Source organism: Buceros rhinoceros, unplaced genomic scaffold (assembly GCF_000710305.1).
Source record: "Buceros rhinoceros silvestris isolate BGI_N320 unplaced genomic scaffold, ASM71030v1 scaffold14387, whole genome shotgun sequence".
Classification (NCBI taxonomy): domain Eukaryota; kingdom Metazoa; phylum Chordata; class Aves; order Bucerotiformes; family Bucerotidae; genus Buceros; species Buceros rhinoceros.
Genome location: NW_010421676.1, coordinates 30431 through 52528, shown reverse-complemented (window position 1 = coordinate 52528; position 22098 = coordinate 30431). Strand labels below are relative to the sequence as shown.

Below are 22098 nucleotides of genomic sequence, written 5' to 3'. Positions count from 1 at the left end.
CCTACACGGATCCTCTGGGTCAAAGACAAGATGGTAGGGAATAAAGGAAGACACCCCCCCACACATCTCAAAGGTCTGGTGTATTCCTGAGGAGAAAAGAAGTAACCTGAGGACAAAGCAGCAGGTGGGACTCATTTCTGGCAGACAGCAGGGTTTTCCTCCGTCCTGCAACTGTCACACTGCAGTTCCCTTTTGAAAAAAAACATTGAAAATGGCTCATAATCCTTTGTGTTACTCTCCCTGCTTCCCAGCACAAGGAAACCCTGTCTGGTAAAGTCTGTGGGATCGAGTCTGAGGGTGTGTTGGGGGGGACATGCTCCCACTGTGAGTCCCACAGGAGACCCAGGCATCCACCACTGCCCCTGTGCAGACCACCTCCACCAGTGAAGGTGCCAGCTGGGCCAGGTTGCAGAGACTTGGGGAGAGGGAAGGGAGTAGACACCAGCAGGGACTCCCACCCTTCCCCAGGGCTCCAGTGCCTCCTCAGGATGGAACTGTAGCTCAGCGCCTGCGCTCCATTCCCCTGCCTGCTAAGAGTGGCTGTGGAGGGTGGCCCTGAGCCCAACCTGCTACGGCCCAAAGGACGTGATTTGGTACAAACCATCTGTGGCTTTTCATGCAGGTCACCAGCAGAAGAGGAAGAAGTTATCGGTCCCTGGGACAGCCTTTTTCTGACTTACCAAACTTATTCAGAAGGTGAAAATGATTTTCCAGTTCAGGGCTTTTGTTGTGATACCCGGTGGCTCAGAGAAGCAGCATCTTCTGTGCAGCTGCATTATTTTTATGTATATATATATTTATTATTATGTATATACAATTTCAGGTTGTTGTGTGGAGGTGGAGAAGGAGTCAAGAGAACAAGCATTCAGGACACTTGAACCATTAATAAGATGAAGCTGATTTATATTAGTGTGTTAAAGGGATGACCTTCTGTGACACAATCTACTGGTTTTCAAATTCCCATTCACTAGCCCTAGGACCGCAGAACGACATACACCTGCCTCTCCTCGTAGGGAAATGTTTCCCGGTGTTTGACCAGTATCCCCTTGCTTAGTCCCACACTGTCCCAGCCACTTTAGCACAGTTCTCCTGGTGTAAACCAGACACACTAAGACCTTCCCTCTCTGGTCACGTAGATAATAGCAGCCCTTTGGGCTTCTTGTCTGAAAAAGTAACTGCTGTGGGTTTTTGTTTGCTAGTATTCCCAGTGCCAGGACAGGATTAAGCAGATGGAGGAAATCTTTGCCGACCCCACAAACGCAAGCAGAAAGCGAGACTTGGGAGGGAAGGACCCATCTCCACCTGAGCTGCTGAAAAAGATTGAGCAGGTAACATCACTCCTCACACCTCAAGCTGTTCTGCTGCAATTGACTGCTTTTAGAAAAAACAAACAGTGTCTTTTAAAATAAATTTTCTGTAAGAGGAATTCAAATAACTATTGGCTAATGGGAACTCCAGCCCAGCGTCTGCATTCCAGGATAAATGGACATAGGACATTTTGACTTGTTCCAGCAGAGGCTGGAGAGAGTGAGCCCTGTAGGGTACACCTGGCTCCACAGCTTCCACTGTAACTAGTCCTCCTCAGTGCAGACCCTCCCGCTTCTCTTCGGGAAGGCACAGAAAAGGCACCACAGGGGAATAAATGCAGAAAAACTGCTAACAAACAAAGCTGTCATTCTTCTGCAACTGGCTATCAGCTATTTTACCATGATGCACAGCCCATGAGCAGGAGACAGTCCCACCACCCTCTCCGCAAGGTCTGTGTAGGACCAAACAGACATCCTTCTCAGGCTCTGGTCGTACTGTTCTGTTGCCACGCCAAACAGGGAGCCACAGAACAGACCTTTGTGGCAGAGGCAGCCGGGCCAGCCAAGCAAGGTGCACACCTGCCTGCAGCACTGCCGGCACTGCCAGGAGAGGCTTCAGAACGAAGCACTACGTCCAGCAGAAAGACACTTCCAGGGCACCTCCTGCATGGCGGGTAGATAAAGGAATGGAAGGAGCAACCACGATATTTTCTTGGGTATTTTTGTCTGTCCCATATATAGGGGCACAAAACTCCCCCCTACTTTATTTAGTCTTTGGGGCAGATTCCCAGAGGGCTGTGGAGGTATTGGGGTAACACCAAGCTCGGAGCAGTACACGCTGAAATACTCCTTTTGAAACCTAGTTTGTAGGGATTTACCATGAACACTTCTGCTTGAATTACTGCAGCTTTTTGCTCAACAGGGAGGAGCTCTGCACTGCCAAGCAGGCTACAACACAGCCTGCTACTACCAGCCTGCACATTAAAAAGCCAGTTCTCTTGAGTCCTGAGATAAGTTTAAGTATGAAAGAGATTTCAATCTCCTTGCAATTTTAAAGTCCTTATAGTTGTTTCTTCACCTTTCGAGCCCAAACTATGTTTTGGGGGTTTTTTAGCAGCAGGAGGGAAAAGGTATTTAAAGCAAGAGCTGAAACCTTCTCATTATGGTGTGACTCAAGGAACCAGAAGATTTAAAAAAAAAAAAAAATTGCCCCTAAAAAACCCACATTGTTTTAAAGAGAATCACAGCAAGGCAGTAATAATGCTGGTGTAAGCCCCTGCCCCCCAAAAGGGCCTGGTCTGATATGGAACAAACTATACGACTGACAATAACCAGCTGAACCACCTTTGGCCTCATACTTGGCAGAGAGGGTGAAAATTTTGAGAAAACTGACGGTGAAGTGATTATTTATGGCTGTTCACCAGGATTATCTCAGCAGCTCTCAAAGCAATCACAGGAACACCCTGTGCTGCTCCGTCCCCTGCCGCTTACCTACACCCTGTGTACTCCTCCTCCCTGCAGCTCGAGGTGGAGCTGGCGCAGGAGGAGGAGAAGTTGCTGGAGACAGATGTCCTCTACGAGCAGGTTTCCCGGCTGACAGACAGAATCCGTGCCGTGGCAGAGAACGGGAAGCAGGACACGCTGCTGTTAGCTAAGAGGGTAAGGAAGGCACAGCGCGCTCTGCCTGCTGGCCTGTGTGAAATAAATACAATAGCATCTGGGCAAGAGGGACGATGACTCACTTGCAAATTACAAAAGTGGCTGAAATGGTGACAGGAAAATCGTATGTTAGTCTTTAGAAACTACAGACATTTAGGAGTAACGGTGCTGTGGACACACCAAAGGCATTCAGTGAGCGTACTTCCTTTCTGCAAGAAAGTCACACAGTAAATAGCACCTTTCACCAAGATACAGGGTCAGTTCTTAGGCAGATGCTTAGAAACTTGGTGGAATCCTCCTTTTGCATGCGGACGTAACGACCTTTCCACAACAAGCACATCAAAGGCTAAAAGAAATAAGGAAGAGCCAGGTAGATTCTACTCCAACATATCAAAAGATAAACTCGGTACCTAGATTGTTGTTTAGGTAGGGAGAACCACACAGGAGAGAAACAGCATTTTCAATGCAGTTATTTTTATATAATTATAGCTATTTCCTTTTAACAGCCAGTAACATTGGTTGGGGAAGAGCAAAAATCCTCTCGCCCCCAATTCCTTAATGAAAAAGCTCAGAACTGAGTGAAAAACAGAAAAAATGCTAATTAATGTAAAACGAGGCCAGGGTTGATTTTTTTTTCCTTAGGCGTTAGAGATCTAGCACTCAGAAAGACTTAAAGCAAATCACATCTTTACAGTAGTTTTCCACACGCAGAGAAATAACATGGCTGTTATTTGGGTTTGTGAAATCACGGCCACAGCAGTGTACCAAAAGTTGCATTCGCAAGTGCTCTGACTCACCCCGTTCCCTGTTAATCTCTCAAGATACTCCTTTTTTCAAGTTTTGTTTGGCTTTTTTGTTTAAACCACGTCCAGTCAGACCCAAGGATTCCTGTCCCGTTCCCCTTCTGTGCACCCCCTGCCAAGGATAACTCCTCAACCCTCGGCCCCGCTGAGGGTTTACGCTCACCCAGCTATCACGCTCAGTAAGCGTCTGAAGGGAACCCTGACTAAAACACAACTGTTTCTTGTTCCAGAAGAATGAACTGCAGAAGAAGATAAGGGCCAGAACGCAGACGATGATGGCTCTCGTTGCAGAGCTATCCATGAAGCAAGCACTGGCCACTAAACTCCAGCAGGAAATGAGAGACAAAGAACAATTTTTGGTAATTGTTTCATCCAGAATAGACCAAGGGCTTCCCCCTCCCAAAGAAATCGAAAATGAGTGGTTGAAGATACTACGCAATGAGAAGATGCAAAAAGCAGCAGCTGAAGCCAGAGCTAAAGTAAGTTTTTGCCATATGTTGCAATTACATTTTCAACCCCATCTTTTTTCACTGCTCTGGCTTGTCTTTCTGCAAGAGCTGCAGTAGCTCACTGCGTAGCCAAACACGGAGCTCCAGGAGTCAGTGGAGATGATGGCACAGACAGAGACAACTACTGAAGTGGCACATTGTGGGTTTGTGGAGTTTCAACTGCAGTCTGGCAACACCACTTAGAACTGGCCATTGAATCTTACGGAGAGAATACACTATACGGACGACTTTCCTTGAATTACTGAAGGGATTTGTCTGACCCTGTTTTGAGACGATGGGCGAGAGCCATCAGCAAAGTACTGCTCTTCACTTGATTTCATGGTAAAGCTGCAAAAGGTGGAGTGCGAGGTTCAGGAAAGTTAAGTTTGGCATCTTCCATATAGCATTTGCGCTGAACATCTGATCAGCAGTAGCAAGAAATCAGACTGCTGATAGGACACTGGATATTGTGCCTCCTTAGTTGAGACCACCAGCGTTCCCAGAGCAGAGCGCTCCCAGGGAAGAAAAGGCAGTGTAGGAGTGAGATGTGCGTACTGAGGGAGCTCCTGCTGAGGGGAGATCTGCTCTGCTGTATGGATCCTTCAGCTGATCTCTCCAAGGGAATCTGAAACGTACATGGAGCTGGGAGAGAAATACGCTGAGCCTACACTTAAACTTGAAGTCACGCAGAAGTGCTGTGGTAAAACTGGTTTAGAGTAAGAAACTTCTGTCATTCACACTTCTCCTCATGCTGTGACTCAGTTTCCTTTCAGTGCTGCAGACAGAAGCTCAGTGCAGTAACTGTGTTCAGAACAGCTGCTGTCAGCATAAATACAGCCATGTTTGGAAGCATCAGAACTATTACCTTGTTCCTGAGATTAACTTCTAAAAGAAGTTAATCTGACCTGTTTTCTTCATAAATAAGCACTACAGGCTCAAACTGTGTGCTATTTAAAAGGACAAACTCACATCTACACGGTCAGTAACTCACACTTTCCTTCTAGTACCCCTCTGGATTCCTGGTTTGCTAAGGACTAGACTAACAGTGTTTCCTTTGTTCAGCATTCTGTGCATTGGCTCCGGAGAGTGCCGGAGGTTTAACACCTTATAACGTCAAACCGTGTTTCTTCCACAGCGTGCTGCAGAAGAGGAACAAGCCGCAGTGCCCGGCCGTGTCCACACGACAGCGGAACAACGCCCAAACGCCTACATCCCCGACGATGAATACAGCCTCCCAGTGCCGCGGCCCTACGGCGCTCTGGCTCCTTTCAAACCAAGTGAACCTGGCTCAAATATGAGACATTTCAGAAAACCTACTGTAAAGCCAATTGAAATCTGAACAGGTGGCACCTACAGCAGGAGAGGCCACTCATTATCGGCTGCTGAATCTCTAGGGCCAATAGCATTTACACTGCACTGAGGAACGTCCCTCAGCGTTCTGCCACACTCCATACTGAAAACGAAGCAGTTAATGCCAGAAGCACAGCTAAATCACCAGTGATCCATGTTCCCTTCTCCTGGCTAGGAGGAGCCTGGTGTCCCAAAGGCAGTGCAGTATTTTAAAGTGATAAGAAAAATAAGTGATCATCACACTAGACTTATTTTTTTTTCCAGGTGAAGTTTTATTGCATCTGATTATATTTTATAATGCATTTCATTAAAAAGAAAAGGTTAGAACATCTCTTGTTATTAATACAACCCCAACAAAGTCCCCAGCGCTTACACAAACACACCGACAGACACAGCCTTCTGCAGTCTGGGATCGGAGTTTACATTTGCCAGACAAATTTTAATTATATTGAGAAAAATACTCCTCCCTCTATGCAGTTACTGAGAAGGCTAAAACATTGATGGCAAAGACAAGGGAATGACCACGAACTTGCCAAGTCACTCCTGAGAACTGGATCTTTTTGTTCTACTGGTAAGGAGCGGGAAGCGTCGGTGGAAGCTGCTCAGAGATGACTGGAGGTGGCTATTGAAAACCTCCAAAATCTAGCAAATTGTCAATGAGTTTCACTAGTGTAATAGTCTGAAACTTTGACAGGAGTGTTTTTAAATCCAGCAAAGACTGCAGAAATCCCATCTGTCAGAACATAGGATTTTCTCTGCATACCAAACCACAGTCACTATTTCAAATTAATGGTCACAGTTCAGAACTTAAACCCAAACAAACCTACAAACAAAACCACCAAAAAAACCAAACACCACTGGTCCAGTTACATATAAATAAAAGTTGAAAATTAAGGAAAAATTAAACTCCATCACTTCTTTTTGAAGCTGAGGTTTGAACTGTAACACTAAAAGCTGTATGGAAAGAATAAAGTAAAACTCTGTCCCAGATGCCGTTAAGGCAGATTTCTGGACCACTTTTTTTCTATCTTGTATTGCTTATAAGATATTACACATCTTAAAAGAAACAAAACCAAATCCTGTCACATGCACTTTAAGTAGATTATCTTTTGTGCTAATTACGAAACTGAATATGTTAGAATCCATCTCCAAAGGCAGAGGTACTGTAAGATAACACCTGGCCACCGCAAGACTGAACACATCAGCACCGCTGCAGTATATACAGAGACTGAGTCATCTCTTGTTATTCTCACCTGCTTTACATAAACACCCCAAGGAATCGTTTTAGTAAATCCGAATGAATAAACACTTGCTGGTTTCTTGTTACTGTACAACACGACTGGACCACCAGGACTGCCTGTCTTGTTAAAATAATTATCATTAATACCAATTTTCACAGCATGTTTTGATACCCTGCACATAAAACAACGTGATACCCAACATAAAACAACGAAACCACAGGTATCTTTCATTGGGAACCTGGGGTTGTGTCAGACTAACTTCTCTAGCATTTATAAGTCAGTGATTTCAGCCTTAAGGTGATACACCAAACAGTATTTCAAGTAGCTTATGTCAGTCACGGTGGCTACACAAAACTGCAGATTGGTTGGAAAACAATGCGACATTTAACACAAACACAAGAAAAGGTTGGTTGCACACCTCTGCGTGAATACGTTTAGATAAGAGTACCACAGTTCGCCTCCTTCAGCGGCATGTTATTTCAGGAATACTTGAGGCCCAAAAGCATCATAGTGTGTTTGAGTGCCACTTCCTCTACAAATCTTACATTAACATGGTCTTGTTTTTCATACAGGTGCACACCTAGAAAGCCATCGTTAGAAAGTTAGAACTTACAGAGTCGTAGGTGTTCTTGTACACTTAGTCCCACAGTCTGTTAAACATCTTAATCTACAACACTGACCGCTAAGGTACTAGAGGGGCCTGTGTTGCCATTCACACAAAACACCTACAGCTTTCAGTGGAGCTGTCTGGATGCCCACCCATGGCAGAAGGTTCCCTGTAGGTGGGATATAAGTAAATGATATCCCACAAGGAGGAAAGCACGAGCATCTTTGGAGGCCACTAGAGATTTCCATACTAATTCTACACTGGAGATCCAAAACAAGATCTAAGCACAGTAGCTATGTTTGTGCTAGTACACAAGACGGACCAGGGCATGTGCTCATATGCTTCTATACGGTTTAAGTTTTTTCCTCCCCAAATGGGATGATATCCATACATGGACAATCCTATTTTATCTACAGGTCCTTATCCTGACTTTGCTTTGCTTGCTCATACAGGCATAGCCAGTAATTCTAAAGAGAACCACGCTCCCCTTAATGCACCTTGCCGTTCTGGTGGAATGAAAGATCTTCAGGTGCTCAGGTTAACTGTGTGCACCAAGTGCCCTACCCAATTTAAATTTAATTTAAAAAAAGGAAAAGCATTGAAATAAAGAAGTGCTTGTTACTTCAGAGCCCCTCCTGGCCTGGTGATGGGGGTACTCTTTTCTGAGGTGGAAGACCTGATTTTGGCTGCCTCTTAGTCACCATATGGTATAAACAGGGAACGAGTCCTTTGTCCCATCTGAACATAAAATAACAGCTCCCACCACAGTGTACAAGAACCATGTTTCACCACACGTGTTCTGAAAAACGCAGGTTTGCCGGATTCAGCACAGAGAGGACTTGGATGAAAGGGAATGCAGTGCAGAAGCGCCCTGACAATTCCCATCAGCAGAACGGTAACCAAACCTACATGTTCAGACATCACTGGGGTTTAACTCAGTTATGTCAGCATGGCCAGGACAGAGCTGAGTGTAAGCATCAAAGGGTAACAGTTACTGGTCTTCCAGAATTAACATTACCTTGATTCTCTATTTCCACCAGCATACTAGTCAGGTAGTTAAGAGGCAAAAACTCTACAGGGACTGAGAGTCTCTCGGGGACAGGCCTGCTACACTGTAAGGGACAATATTTGAGGTTAGTTCACAAAGTTGCAGAGTACCAGGTTTCAGTTATATTCAGTGCATCATAGTCTACAGAAAGGTCAAGAATCTCAACACTGTCAAAGCAAAACATTAAAAAAGGCCTATGTGCTCTTACCTGCCTGTTCCCCAGCTTCTCGAGCAAGAATTTCACATATTTCCGTGCAATGAAATTAGCATTTATTGGATGATTCCAAAACTGGCGGACCTTTTGACCAAGAGCCTAGTAAGCAAGAAACAAAAAACTGAGAACGTAAGTACAGGACAGTGGAAACAGGAACAGGAAAAGGAAGGGAAAATCTGGAAAAAAAAAAAAATCCAGGCTGTAAACGCAGATGTTTTGCTTTCAGACACAGATGACAGAAGCTAGGTTGTCATCATTTTTAGCCATGGAGCCTTTCTATCATAGCCAGTATCTCAGAGATTGCAATATGTGGGAAACAATGAAAACTTTGCTACTTGGTATCCTCAATAAGTTTCTATCAATCAGTCTGTCGCATAATCTCTGTCCCAATTTGCATGTGTACTTAAATATTAATTGAGGCTTAAAAAGACCACTTATCCTTTACTGTGACTCTTTGGCCTAGATCCATTCTTCTCCCAAAGAATAAACACAGATGCCCCCCTCCTCCACGCTCCGTTCAGAACAGAGCTCCTCTCAGGCTCACTCTAAGGACTCTCACAAAAACAGAACACTGACAAGGAGAGACACTGGGAAACAAATTCACACCCCAGTATTTAGGATGTCATCCTGGGAACTGATAACATTCCCAAAGGCAAAAGAGATTCAAACCCCTGTCTCCCAAAGCTTCCAATCCTAACCCAAAAGCAAATAAATAGGAACACACTGAAATTAGCTCAACCTTCTGCCATCTTCCCTGACTAGATCTTCCCCCTCGCTTCCAGGGGCATTGCAATACAACCTACTGAAAGAGTTCATTTAGGAAATGCTGGACAGTTTCAGTGGTAAATACTTGCTTCTGGTGCAACTGAATTCATCCAGGGAACGTAACCTGCTCAGAATAGTCCAAAGTCACCCCAAAGAGTCCTTTTGGCAAACAAACTATTCTCTGCATTTTTTCCCAAAGCTGTAAATAGATACAATAAGGCACTGAGTCTTATGTGCGTAACCAGCAGTGCATGTCCCTAAAGCTCTCTCAGCTTAGCCCTTTGCGCCAAAAGCGCTGTTGGAATGGTGTTCCCCACCCACCAGGCCCGGGGCTGACAGATCAGAGAGGCCCCGCGCTGACCCCAGCTCACCAGCCCATGCCCGAAACAAGACACAGAGGACAAAGAACCTCATGCGGAGTTCTCCTTCCCTACCCCTTCTCAAAACTGCTGCCAGATAAAGAAGCCCTTGTTAGAGGAAAACCAAAGCAGCACTTCTGGCCACTGGAACTATATGTAACAGTCCCTAATGAGCAAACAATAAGCAACTCATGCTGAGAAAAGCCTGTTCTACAGCAAGGCAGTCCCCGCGGGGGGATCCCTGGTTTTCCTCTGCTCACTGAGATGATGTGCCTCCTCTGCAGCACAGTGGTGCGCACTAAGAACAAAATGGGAAAAAGAGAAGTCAATCTCCCATTCTGTTGGAACTTTTAATGGAGCATGAGTAATTAGCTCCAGCATGTGGCTAAACGAGCCACCTTACCAGTGGGTGAGGCTGGGAGACTTCACAGAGGGGGAGATCTTGTAACTCAATCCTCACCACAGAGTTGTGGTGTGATCAGACTTTAAAGTTTTTACTGTACCAGCTTTTGACCATATTTGATAAAATGTGTAAAACCAAGTGCAGAGGTCACAAGTGAGAAAGGCATTTGTGGATGCTAAAAAACACAGCCCCCTCCCCCATAAATCCTCTTTAAGCCCCACCAAACCCTTACTGCTTTATGCAGATGAGTACTCAGCAGAACAGTGTCCGTCTTGCCTTTCTGATTCCTGCAGGGTACAGGAGACACTGATAAATTATAGACTTGTCCATGGTGTTTTACGAGGTACCCTACAGGTCATGAGCAACAGGTGGAGAAACTGTGGAGGTTCTGGTTACATCTGCGCCCTATTCCTTTGTATGGTTCCTATCGAATCCTATCGATTCTAAAGCAATGACATCCAGAGTCACTAGTTACCTCAGGAAGCCTCATGACAATACTGAACTTCAGCTTTTCATTCTTCTCAGTGTTGTCCAGATCTGCAAGAGAAAGGAAAAAAAAAAAACCTAAACCAAAACAGTAACCACTCAACTAAAACTTTCAACCTTCACTGAAGACATTCTGAATAAATGTTATCTCTGTAGTGAAATGAAAATTTTAATTTTAAGTAAGGGCTATTGGGAGTGTTATTTACACCTTTTACATAAATATTTTTCTGTGTATTTATATGTAACTTCACTGTTTTATGTAGCAAGTTATACACTAATGCAAGCCTGTTTTGACTAAGAACTACTCCCCACTTTTACAATTCTTCGTTTATCAAGAGCAGGCACAGATTAATACAGCATATTGTGTTGTCCTTTTCCTCCAACACTGGGGAAATAGCACTGCGCATTACAAGGGAACATGGCTGGAACCGTCAGAGACTCTTATAGTGCTGCTGCATTCCAGGAAACTTATGCTACAGTTTTCTCTCCCTCTCTTCTGATCTAAAAAAAGACAATTAATACAGGTGTGATGGCAACTACGCCTGCAACTGCCACTCCCCACTTCACTCTGAAGCCTTGGGCCGCAGTCATTCCCAGCGTACGCGTGCCAGTGTGCTCATGAGCCTCCTTTGTGGAAATAAGCTATTTAGCTCCTGCTGAGAAGAAAGCCACATACAGAACATGATCTCCTGCTTTTAGTTAACATTACAATATACTCAGATGTCCACAAGCTCAATATTTACTAAAAACATTGGGATGCTGGGTCAGGCAGGCCTTTGTTTGCTTATTTTGAATTACTTCCTAGCACAGAGCTTTAGCTATTTGCTAATCCCTGCACTAGGATTATCTTATTCCAAACACAGTTAAAGCAAAACCCAAGGACTGGAGAGTAGACAGAACTTCCTTGCTTTCGTGTGCACTTTCATAAATAACCACAGAAATCCTCCAGTAAATTCTGTAATGAACTTTAGTATTAACTTCTCTAAGAAAGTCCCAACTGGAAAAATTGTAAGATCACATTCTCCCTAAACAGGTATTTCTTTGTCTACTATGATAAGGCTCAATCGTATAGTTTGAGCCCTGACTTTCTCCTTTCAGCTGGGCAACACCATCAGCTACAGCTCTCACTGAAACAACTCTGAGGAGGGAGGAGCGGATTTAGCCAGGTGGTAAATCCTGTGTCTGAGTTTGAACAGCTGAAAGGGTATCACTCCAAATTAGTGGGCTGGTGACACACAAAACACACCAAACGCACTGTACCTTTCAGCAATTTCCTGACACATGTTTCTGTCAAATGCAAGACTCCAGTATCAATATAGTGCAGGAGGGTGTGCAGAGGGAGACATCGAACACCAAGCCCCAAGTGCAGAGTGTGAAAACCTATGAAAGAGACACAAACTTGTTTGGTACAACCATGTGGGGTTTTTTTTCCTAAAACTGTACTAGAGACTGACGTTACTCTAGCTAAAGCAAATGCTCTTCCTGTCTTCTGCTCTTAATTGGTGAGGAAACTGGTTTATCAGAAGTCATGTCTTATTTAGGCATCCTTTAAGTACTCTCAAGTATAATCCTGCCAAAAAGAGAAAGGCCAGGGGGACTGAAAACAGTCATTATAGTAATGCACAGCCATTAAACATCTCCAAGATGTTAATGTAAGATGCCTTGTATCTGAATTGGTCTAGTAATTTGTCTTTTATCTCGCTCTTTCCTCCTATTAATCAAAACGTGAGGCCTCACCACTCTCAGTATGTGGCTGCCACCCACACATTCCCACAGGCAGCATTAAGATTCAACATCAGCCAAATGATGGTCTTGTCATCACATGACACCATTTGTGCCCACTCAGTAAGTTCCAGGGATCAAAAACAGTTTCACAGGCTGAAGACAGATCAGGAAATACAAGCTAGAAAGATTCAAACAGAATCTGAAAGCATCACGAAGCTAAAAAGCCTTTCCCTAACAAAAATAAGCAAGTGGTTTGAAAAGACTGTAAGTGATTATGAGGAGCTACTATCAAGATCAGCTCTGCCATCATGACTGGAGGTAATCCATTCAGGATAAAATTGAAAAATATTAGCAAGCAAACAGCAGGAGAAAAAACACCTTTCTTTTCCCCTCCAAGGTAGGATTTTCCCTTGTAGCCCATGATGCTAAAGTCCAGTTGTCTAAGAAAAATATATATATGAAAGAAGTCTAAACCTTAGTTCTGCACTAAGATTGTGCTCAAGCATTTCACTGAAAGCTGTAAACACAACCTACATTTCTGAGTTGTTGTCTCTATTTGCAGTAACTGTTTTGTCTCACTTGCACGTGTTTATGGAGGGTCTTTCCCCTCTCTAACTGTCTAGAATAGATTTCAATACTGTCAAAGCTAACTTGACACATAAGCTCCTAGCACACTAGTGCTCCTCTGGGAGGAATTCAAAGCATGGCTCTCCTCACCTATGATGAAAACAACAAAACACAGGACTTACCAGGAGGTAAAGGCATGCACATGCCATTTGCTGCTTCCAGAATCCGACTCATGATGCGGAAGACTGCAAACTCTCCTGCACTTCCTCTCTCATCACTGTATTTTAACAAAGCAGCAACATATTAGGAACCTGAGATGCCCATCTCTCCTGGAGAGGTGGTAAAACCTGTGGCACTACCTGTGCACTAATGCATGCACTTAAGGTGAATTGCCATGGGATGCTATCTTGCTTGCCTAGGTATCTGTCACTGAGAGCGCTTGCTGTTCAATGGTGACACACAGAGTCTCTGTGGTGTCCCCTTTCTCCCTCCCCCTCTTCTCCATATTTACAAGTCTCCCAGCAGTACCTGGTATCAACATCAACAGATGAAATATTATGAGTGCTGGTATGAGTGACCCGGCTCTTATTGATGTTCAACAGCCATTACCTAACTCAAGAGCACTGTGAACTCAGCAGTTCTGAACTCCAGCCATAAAGCTGTCTGTATGATTAATACTCCTGTTGGCCTAGAGGGGCCCAGCGGGATCATTACAAAGAGCATGACAGTCACACTGACATTAACAGCAGAGTAAGCACTGGCTGTTCAAGCAAGGAGTACAGTTGGAGACTAAAATTATTATGCCTATGTTTTAAAAGGCAGGCTGAAAACTTTAACATGACTTGCTCACAAGCAGAAGATGCAGGAATGAAGCTGGTATCTCCTCCAAACTTCTTTCATTATTCGATGTACCAGATTGAGCTAAAACAAAAAACAAAAGACTGAATGTTTCCAGGAATCTTCATACAGCAGGCGCTTGGCCTTTGTTCATTGCACACACCAGTTTTTGTTAAAAACTTACCATGAGACTCCTACTAAGACTTCAGTATTTAACTTTTTTTTTCCCTAGGGGCTTAAAATGTAGAATTGATTAAAATTTGAGTTGTAACTCAACTGCCCTACTCCAGAACTTTCAAGTAAGTGGTTCCAGCTCATCAAATCATTGTGCAACTTACACAGCATCTTAACACATCATGCTTCTCGGGCATCAGCTGATTTCTTGCATCAAATTCTCAAGGACCTGTTTGTTATGAAAGCAAACACTGCATGTCCAAGTGGCTGAGCATTTGGCAAGGAAAGGTCCCTATAGCCCAGACATAACTGGACAAAGATGAAGACAGTGGAATACAGAGTTTGCTGAAAAAAGTCTGCAGGAGCAATCACAGATCTAGCCCTGGCACAAGGAGGAAACATGAGACCACTCTTTTCTCCTCTACTGAGTTTTAGTTCTGTCCGTAGTCAAGTACAACAATCCCTTGGCCCATATTGTCGCTTCTTTGTGCTCCCAGACAGACCTCCAGTACAGACTGTCAGCATACGAAAGGCACAAGCCCTGTTCTCTCAGAGCAGTTGAAATAACTTCCTCTAGCCAGCCCCTCACGGTTGTCACGCGTAACCACTTCCATATCTCAGTAACAGAATTGAGACACTTCCTCTGCAGCTTTTATCTCTGGGCCTCAAAGTGCACTAATCAATCAGTCCCGGGAAATGCTTGGGAAGCAAGTCTGATCCCTGCTTTGAAGAGAAGTGTCACGAGAAGTTACAAACTCTCCCCCTCCACCCAAAGACGGCTAAAATTCAGGAATACTTTTTCCCCACTCGCTTTTCTCCTCATAGACTCTGCCCTCTCTAACCTCTAACTTGTCACAGGCTCCAACAGGACGCACAGGAGAGGTTCATATGCAAAGGCCAGAACGGTCTGCAGTAATGTCCTCTGTATCTGGGTCAGAAAGCTCTACAAGGTAGCACCTTTTCCCTCCACCACTCCATCCAGCCTTCCATCTTCTTTCTGGATGCAGTAGAAAGCTCCAGTTTAATCTCTCTGGAGCATGGCAAGTTTTCTCCACTCATTTTCCAGGAAATGAGCGATTTCCAGTTTTCAGAGAAGCATCACAAGAACCATACCTGCTGCCAGAACAACTTTCATCTCTGGACAGCATACAGAGTGCAGCTAAGGCCTCTGCACTGGGAGCTACAGCTTCATCTGAAGATAAGCGTTGAGACGAAGGGAAGGTCCTTACGTACTCCAAAATCACCCCTAATTATTTGAGCAATAAGAGTTATTTTCACAGGTATGATACTCCAGAATCAATATTCTTTGCTTAACACACAGAATAATGTCCATGACAGAAAGGAAACATTATCTGTTCTGTAGAGGGAGTACAGGCACTTTCCACTCCAAGGCTAGCAGCGGGACTCCAGGGGAACCAAGGTACAAGCTAAACACATACTTTCAGAGCAAAGTCATTTTTTTCATGTAGCAACAAAGATGTGCAATGTAAGTGTTTTCTGGGCAAGTATCAGAAGCCATTTCCGGCAAGACAGCGCATGCAGTGGGGCCTAGGCTGTAATTTGCAAAGCAACTTGCTGTCTTGAAACACCTACATTTTCAGGCAATGGTTTGAGTAGAATGAAGTTAGAATAGCAGAATGCTTTGGGTTGAAAGGGACCTTTAAAGGTCATCTAGTACAACCTCCCTGCAGTGAGCAGGGGCATCTTCAACTAGATCAGGTTGCTCAGAGCCCCATCCAAACCTGACCTGGAATGTTTCCAAGAATGGGGTATCTACCACCTCTCTGGGCAACCTGTTCTAATGCCTCACCATGCACATTAATTTATTCCTTCTATCTAGTCTAAATCTCCTCTCTTTGAGTTTAAAACCATTCTTGTCACAATGGGCCCTGCTAAAAAGACAGTTTTCATCTTTCTTGTAGGCCCCCTTTACGTACTGAAAGGTCACCATAAGGTCTCCACAGAGCCTTCCATTCTCCAGGCTGAACAACCCCAACTCTCAGCCATTCCTCACAGCAGAGGTGTTCCAGCCCTCTGATGACTTTTGTGGCTGCCTCTGAACCCATTCCAATATGTCCATGTCCTTCCTGTGCTAAGGACTCCAGAGTTGGACATGGTCCTCCAGGTGGGGTCTCACCAGAGCAGAGTAGAGGGGCACAATCACTTCCCTGGACCTGCTGGCCACACTTCTTCTGATGCAGCCCAGGATACAATTGGCCTTCTGGGCTGTGAACGCACATCGCCACTGAAGTTCCACTGAAGTAATTTGGGACCCCAGGTGCTGCTCAGCTCATGTGGCTGTTTCTACAGGGAAGACACGGAAGCTGCCAAAGAAAAGAATCAAGAGCAAAGGAGATAAAAAGGAGCGAGACAAGGTCTTGCTGTGTTCCAGATTCCCTCCTGTGCAGGGGATACAAGGCAGTCCTCCTCCTTCTGAGGAAACTCAAATCCAAATGGCATCTGTCTTCTATTCCTCTGCAGCTGAGACTGCATCAGAAGATAGCTACCCACAGACACCAGCAAAACAGCTGCAGCCACTGCAGCGACTTCCAGAGAAACATCAACGGTTTATTCTGGTTTGCCTCTTTCATGTGCCACAGGCTGTCTGTTCACTCTGTCTCTCCTTCCACTTGCTGTCAGGGCAGCAATGTCATGCTGCTTCTATAAGTTATTTTCCCCCTCTCCTGACTCACAGAAATAAGCGAGAGAAACTGATACAGAGTAGAACTAAGTTATTGCGGGGGAGAGAGAGAATATGGACAGGCAAACAACTACTGCAGGCTAGGTGGCACGTGGAGTGGTAACCAGACACACTCAGGCCCTGCAGACCTGCTAGGTGAACGGGGGAATTCCCAGTGAGACACTTCACTCACACTTCCCCCAGTTACTCCCCTTGTATACAAATACAACTCAGTTCCCTGACAGCAACCAGCCGCAAGTCTGTTGTTTTGTGAGAAACTGTCAAAGCTCCCAAGTCTTGGCTACTTCAACTTCAGCTGCGATTGATTTATAGAGTGGCTACAAACCACGGAGCCCTATTCTCTGCCACTCCCTTGCTCCAGTATGTAATAAAAGAGTATTTTATGAAAGCAAACAGACAAGCAAATAATTTCAAATCTCTTCCTGTTTCATGAGTTTCAGTAGCTCAGCTGCTGATGCTGATGATGCTACAGAAAACTGTTGGCAGAATCAAACCAATTAATTCGCCTGAAGAACTTCCAAACACTTAGGACATAGACAGGTTTAAGATGTAAGAGTTTCTGATTAAGTGAGGGGAAACCCAAGCCTCACAACGAAAAAATTTCTAAAGATTTCCAAACAGCACGTAAGATACACCAGCCAGAGGGCAGAAGCAATTTTTAGAGACACATTATCTTTGTTTATAGTAGCTTTTCTAAGAACAAGAAGTGCGTAAATTGAGTTGAGAGAATTCTTACTTTTAGCGACCTATAAAAAAAAATTAATCCTGAAAGTTTGCTGACAGGGATAGCTGAAATTTGTTTTGATTGTAAGATTTAGTCTATAATAACTTAGTCTTGCAGATCAAGGCTTGACAGGTGTTTTCATATTTTTATCTAGTTTATATTAAGAATGAACAAATGATAACTGGAAAAATGAATGAAAGGAGAATAAATATTCCACTAGTGCTTTTTTTTTTTTCACCACTGTTTTCATGTACAAAGCTTTGGTTCATGCTGTATTGTTTCTGTTTTAAATAGCCATTAGGTTTTTCTTTCTTTCCTATAAGGATCCAGAAAATAGGCTGCTGATTACCAGTGAAACAACTCATCAAGCTGTTCTGAGAGAGGCCAGAGCAAGGCCTGAATAGAAAGTCAGCAACCTCAGTGGAAGCTGCAGAGGCTCAGAGAATACTGCAACATTGACAGCACAAGCGATTTGCAGAGGACTTCCAAGAAGGAGCAGGCACCGATAGTCTCAAGGAAGTTTCCTCAGATTTCCATTCCTAGAAAATAGCACTGTGGGGAGATTCTGCTGAACAGTGTGGCAGGGCTAGCACAAAGAACATGATGTGCTAGTTGACAAGTGGACTCTGCACTTAAAGGACTTGATGTTGAGGCAGGCAAAACCAGGTACAATAATTTCTATGCACAACAGTCACAGTTTTTGCAGCTTATTTTTTAAAAGTTTCTCTTAAGCAGATGGAAGACAGAAAATAAAGAATTTGGAAAGCAATTTTTTGCTGTGGTTTACATGGATTTCTTCAGGCAAAACTCTGTCTCCTGTTGCAGTCCCAAAAGCCCGTCGAAGTTAGTGTGTAGAAGTAGTGACGATTTACTCTCATGTTATATTGGAGTGAAATATTTTTTTCTTAATTTGTATTTCCCCTGATGGCACTTCCATTATTCAAGGCATGCAGCACTGTATTCTACAGGAAACAAAATGGATCTCAAGGCTAGTCTTTCAGCTTCCAGGATGAGTTCCCATTTTCACTTCTGGGAGCAGATCATGTTTGTACAAGTTGTAAAGGGAACTATTCCTTCTCTTATTCTGAGTATTTTGAACACAACTCTTTCATAATATTTAAATATCATTATTTCCTTTATCAACATATACAATATTAAGAAGCAAAATATGGTTAACATCTTAAAAAGCATCTCCTCCCGCCGAACATATGCTGTATACACACAATACACATCCGAGACACTACCCTCCAACAAATACATGCTTGCTCACAACAGTGACTATGAAATCAAACTAACCAGGTTTGCAACGTAATCCAAGACTATTTGGTCAATCTTCTTTTTTCCTACATACTGTAGATGTCTCATAAGGTGATCCTTTAGATGAGCAACCATCTAGAAAAAAAGGCCAACAATTCGGTGTCCTTAGGTGTCTTCAAAAAGATGCAAAAGCTCCAGCAGGCACAGGGCCTAATCAATAGGCATCAGCCCAACAAAATGTTTTCCTCTTACAAAACTCCAGTTCAGAGTGAAACCCCAAGCTCCTGTAAAATCTTGCTAAATTCAACAACAGATGTGAATATTCAAAGTGGTTATTTGGTGCAAATTCATCAAGACAGAGCTAACTTGTCTTTGAATGACACTGAAGAGAAAAAGCTTACAGTTCTTACATCTCATCTCTGAGTCAAGCCAAGTGAACAGGGTTAAAGAAGGACTTTAATATGAACATTGAATCCCGAGATTGTATTTATTACAAACAAACCTGATGGATTTTATGATAGAGAAAACTAGCACAAGTACAGTTTGTGGTAGCAGCTGAGAACCTGAGTGATTAATGGCAACTTCAGCTTAAATATTAACTGTAAAGTCTTTAAAATCAGGTGTTTGTTATCACACAGTCCATGCCACTCCCCACCCTCTCCTTTCTGAAGTGTTCTCTGACCTTACCTAGCTTCATACTTGACCTTGCAACTGAAGTCCATGCTGGTTCTTTGTTGAGAACTACTATGACATGTTATTTGTTTCCAAACTCAGAGTAAACCTGAGGCAAATAAAAATCTCTATCTCGAGGAGTTTACAAGTCAGGACAGCAATATAGGTATTAGGAAAGCACAGACAAAGGACAGCAGTGACCTGCTTTTTGGATCTGTCTGAATAACCTGCAGTGAAGGAATATAGAGAAGCTTCAGAAAATGAGAGGCAGAACTTGGAAACAAGGGGACAAGACTACAAAAGTGCCTTAGATATGGACAGAAAGGGCAGTGCTGATATGCTCTTCACAGATGCAGTCCTGAGACCTTCCAGGGCATGCTGAAGAGTTTTAATTGGTTTTAAGAGCAAGAGAACAAAAGATAAGCAAAGATATATATTTAGACAGAGAGGGAACAGGTAGGAATTTGAGATGGGACTTATTACCGAGAGCATAAGGATGGTTGATCCTTTAAGGATATCATCAGTGAAAGCAGTGCAAAAGAGAAAGGGACCTCAGAATAGCCGTAGCAGTCCCAGAAGAGAGGCAGAATGAAAAGACAGTTTAAAAAGGTGTTAAATTGAGGAGCAAGAAGATCTGTGATCTTCTCTTTGAGGAAAGCAGTGGATGAGGAATTCAGTTGTACATGTTTTACAGATGTAAAGTAGTCCAAAAATAACTGACAGATTAAGGCAAACCTCAGGAGGATGGAATAAAAGTTTCTAGCCACAGAAACGTTGTTTTGAGAAAAAGCATTTTGACAAATCAACCTTTCCATTGCTGTTTTTCCCCTATGCCTTATGATGTCATGACCTGTTAAGAGGATATCCTGACTATGAACTCTAAAACTTAGGAAATACCATGTTCATCCCATATCTACTCCGAGTGAGCTTTCACTCAGCACTGGAACTTATAAGCTTATTCTTTACATTTGTTGAGGCTGTGCGTCCTCTAGTGCACACTGTGACAAAAGCACATACCAGTCCCATCAGCAATTGCTGCTGGTAATCCTCCTCTTGAAAGAGAGGTATTAGCCTTTCCTCTGAAATAAACAGAGCAAGAATCATTCAAGGACACGATGTGACAGAAGTATCACAAGACTTCAACCAGCTTCAAAAGCACTTAGAAACATACACAAACAGAAGTTGTGGTTTACTCTACTCACCTACAGAACTAAGATAGCGAAGAATCAAGGCCTGCTTAAGAGAGAACTGAGGAACAGAAAATAACCCTCTATCTGCCGTCTTCTCCCTCAAGTGGTTAACACAGGAATACAAGCCTGTCATACCACCTCACACTTCATTTGCATTACTCTTTTCTTTGATACTTAGAGTTATCACATTGTGGTGATTCCGCAGAGCAAAGAGGCACAAAGAACCTTCTGGTAACACCAGTGCAAACGCATACACTGTTTAGATCATAGAATCATCTGGTTGGAAGAAACCTTAAAGATCATCGAGTCCAACCGTTCCCCCTGTACTGCCAGGGTCCCTACACCATGTCCCTCAGCACCACATCCACACGGTTTTTAAACACTTCCAGATCTTGTAATTTACAAACAAACAAGCTAAAACAGCTGCATGGTTTTTCCGAGGAAATGTCTAGTAAATAAAGGAAGTAAATACTCCACAGAATCACCTCCCACTTTCCCGGTTCTCTCCCATGGTCTGGCTGCTCTTGTTACTCAGATTTGCAGACAGCTATGTGAAAGAACGCCACTTTTCTATCTACATGGGAGGAGACTGTAATACCTACTGAAATTTAATACCCTGTATTTCCTAATCCGTGCTTCCTGTCTACTAACAGCAAAGGAAGAATCTCCTATTTCATCATGTAACATAAAATCAAGTCAACATCTTACAGACCCAAGTGCTAAATTTTTTACCAAGTTCTTTCGAAACTCTTCAGTGCTGAAAACACAGACAGCAACTTATTTTTAGCCAAAAACAGCTAGATGGAAATATTCTAGTAAGCCTTACAGCTAAGGCCTACATAAAGACAAGTTTTACTTACCAGAGTCCCAAGTGTCCAGATGAGAAAGTACCCTGGGGTTTGAAACAAAAATCAGCTTGTTTCACATGCAATACTCTAAAGTATTTCATAAGGATAATAAAAAGCTTAAATGACCCTTTGATCTTTCAAAGATAGCTAAAGAAATCCAAGAACTATACATGTGAATATATTTAGAAAAGATAGAAATCTTTTAATGTTATTTAATATCTACCTGTCTAGATTGCATAAGAGGAACTTCACATCTACTATAAATTCCCCAGCTCTAGAGGCCTGGATATTTCAGATCATGCTGTAATGATTACAGATTCCAATAATTCATTTTCAGCTAGATAATCTTCGAAGTAAGACATCTCATTAGATAACTAATTGACACATTAAATCCTTCACCACACTTCAACGAAGTAAGAAAGAGTAAATGCAACAGAAAACAGTACCTACTTTTTGGCATTTTCAAAAATGTTCCTCAAATACGCTGTGGTTCTTCTCTCCTCTCTCTGGTTTGTACAGAAACAAAAATCCCCAAATGAACAATGTAGAAGGCAAATTAAAATACTCCCTGATAAAATGCAGGTAAGACATGAAGCTGGTTTTCCCTCTGAACAGAAATAATGCACAGTGGGGCTTCAACCCATGTTCCAACTCCCCACACTCACACACATCT

The 22098-nt window shown here is 43.3% G+C and overlaps 2 protein-coding genes across 2 annotated transcripts in view; one reads left to right on the top strand and one right to left on the bottom strand.

The window, feature by feature from the left end:
• The window catches only part of CCDC146 (coiled-coil domain containing 146), a gene marked incomplete at its 5' end in the record, with an annotated part of 21760 nt that extends 16164 nt beyond the window's left edge, over nt 1–5596 (top strand). The window contains 4 exons of the mRNA XM_010139782.1: nt 1200–1328; nt 2829–2966; nt 4000–4248; nt 5393–5596. Coding sequence (XP_010138084.1) covers nt 1200–1328; nt 2829–2966; nt 4000–4248; nt 5393–5596 — 720 coding nt within the window. The remainder of the gene's footprint in view (nt 1–1199; nt 1329–2828; nt 2967–3999; nt 4249–5392) is intronic.
• A 1731-nt stretch (nt 5597–7327) lies between these two features.
• Nucleotides 7328–22098, bottom strand: part of GSAP (gamma-secretase activating protein) — a 42186-nt gene continuing 27415 nt past the window's right edge. The window contains exons 20-30 of the mRNA XM_010139780.1: nt 21876–21931; nt 21438–21469; nt 20405–20466; nt 18755–18850; nt 13873–13943; nt 13205–13299; nt 11991–12110; nt 10720–10781; nt 8712–8816; nt 8474–8567; nt 7328–7428 (exon numbers count right to left, since the gene is read on the bottom strand). Of these exons, the coding sequence (XP_010138082.1) occupies nt 7328–7428; nt 8474–8567; nt 8712–8816; nt 10720–10781; nt 11991–12110; nt 13205–13299; nt 13873–13943; nt 18755–18850; nt 20405–20466; nt 21438–21469; nt 21876–21931 (894 nt within the window). The remainder of the gene's footprint in view (nt 7429–8473; nt 8568–8711; nt 8817–10719; nt 10782–11990; nt 12111–13204; nt 13300–13872; nt 13944–18754; nt 18851–20404; nt 20467–21437; nt 21470–21875; nt 21932–22098) is intronic.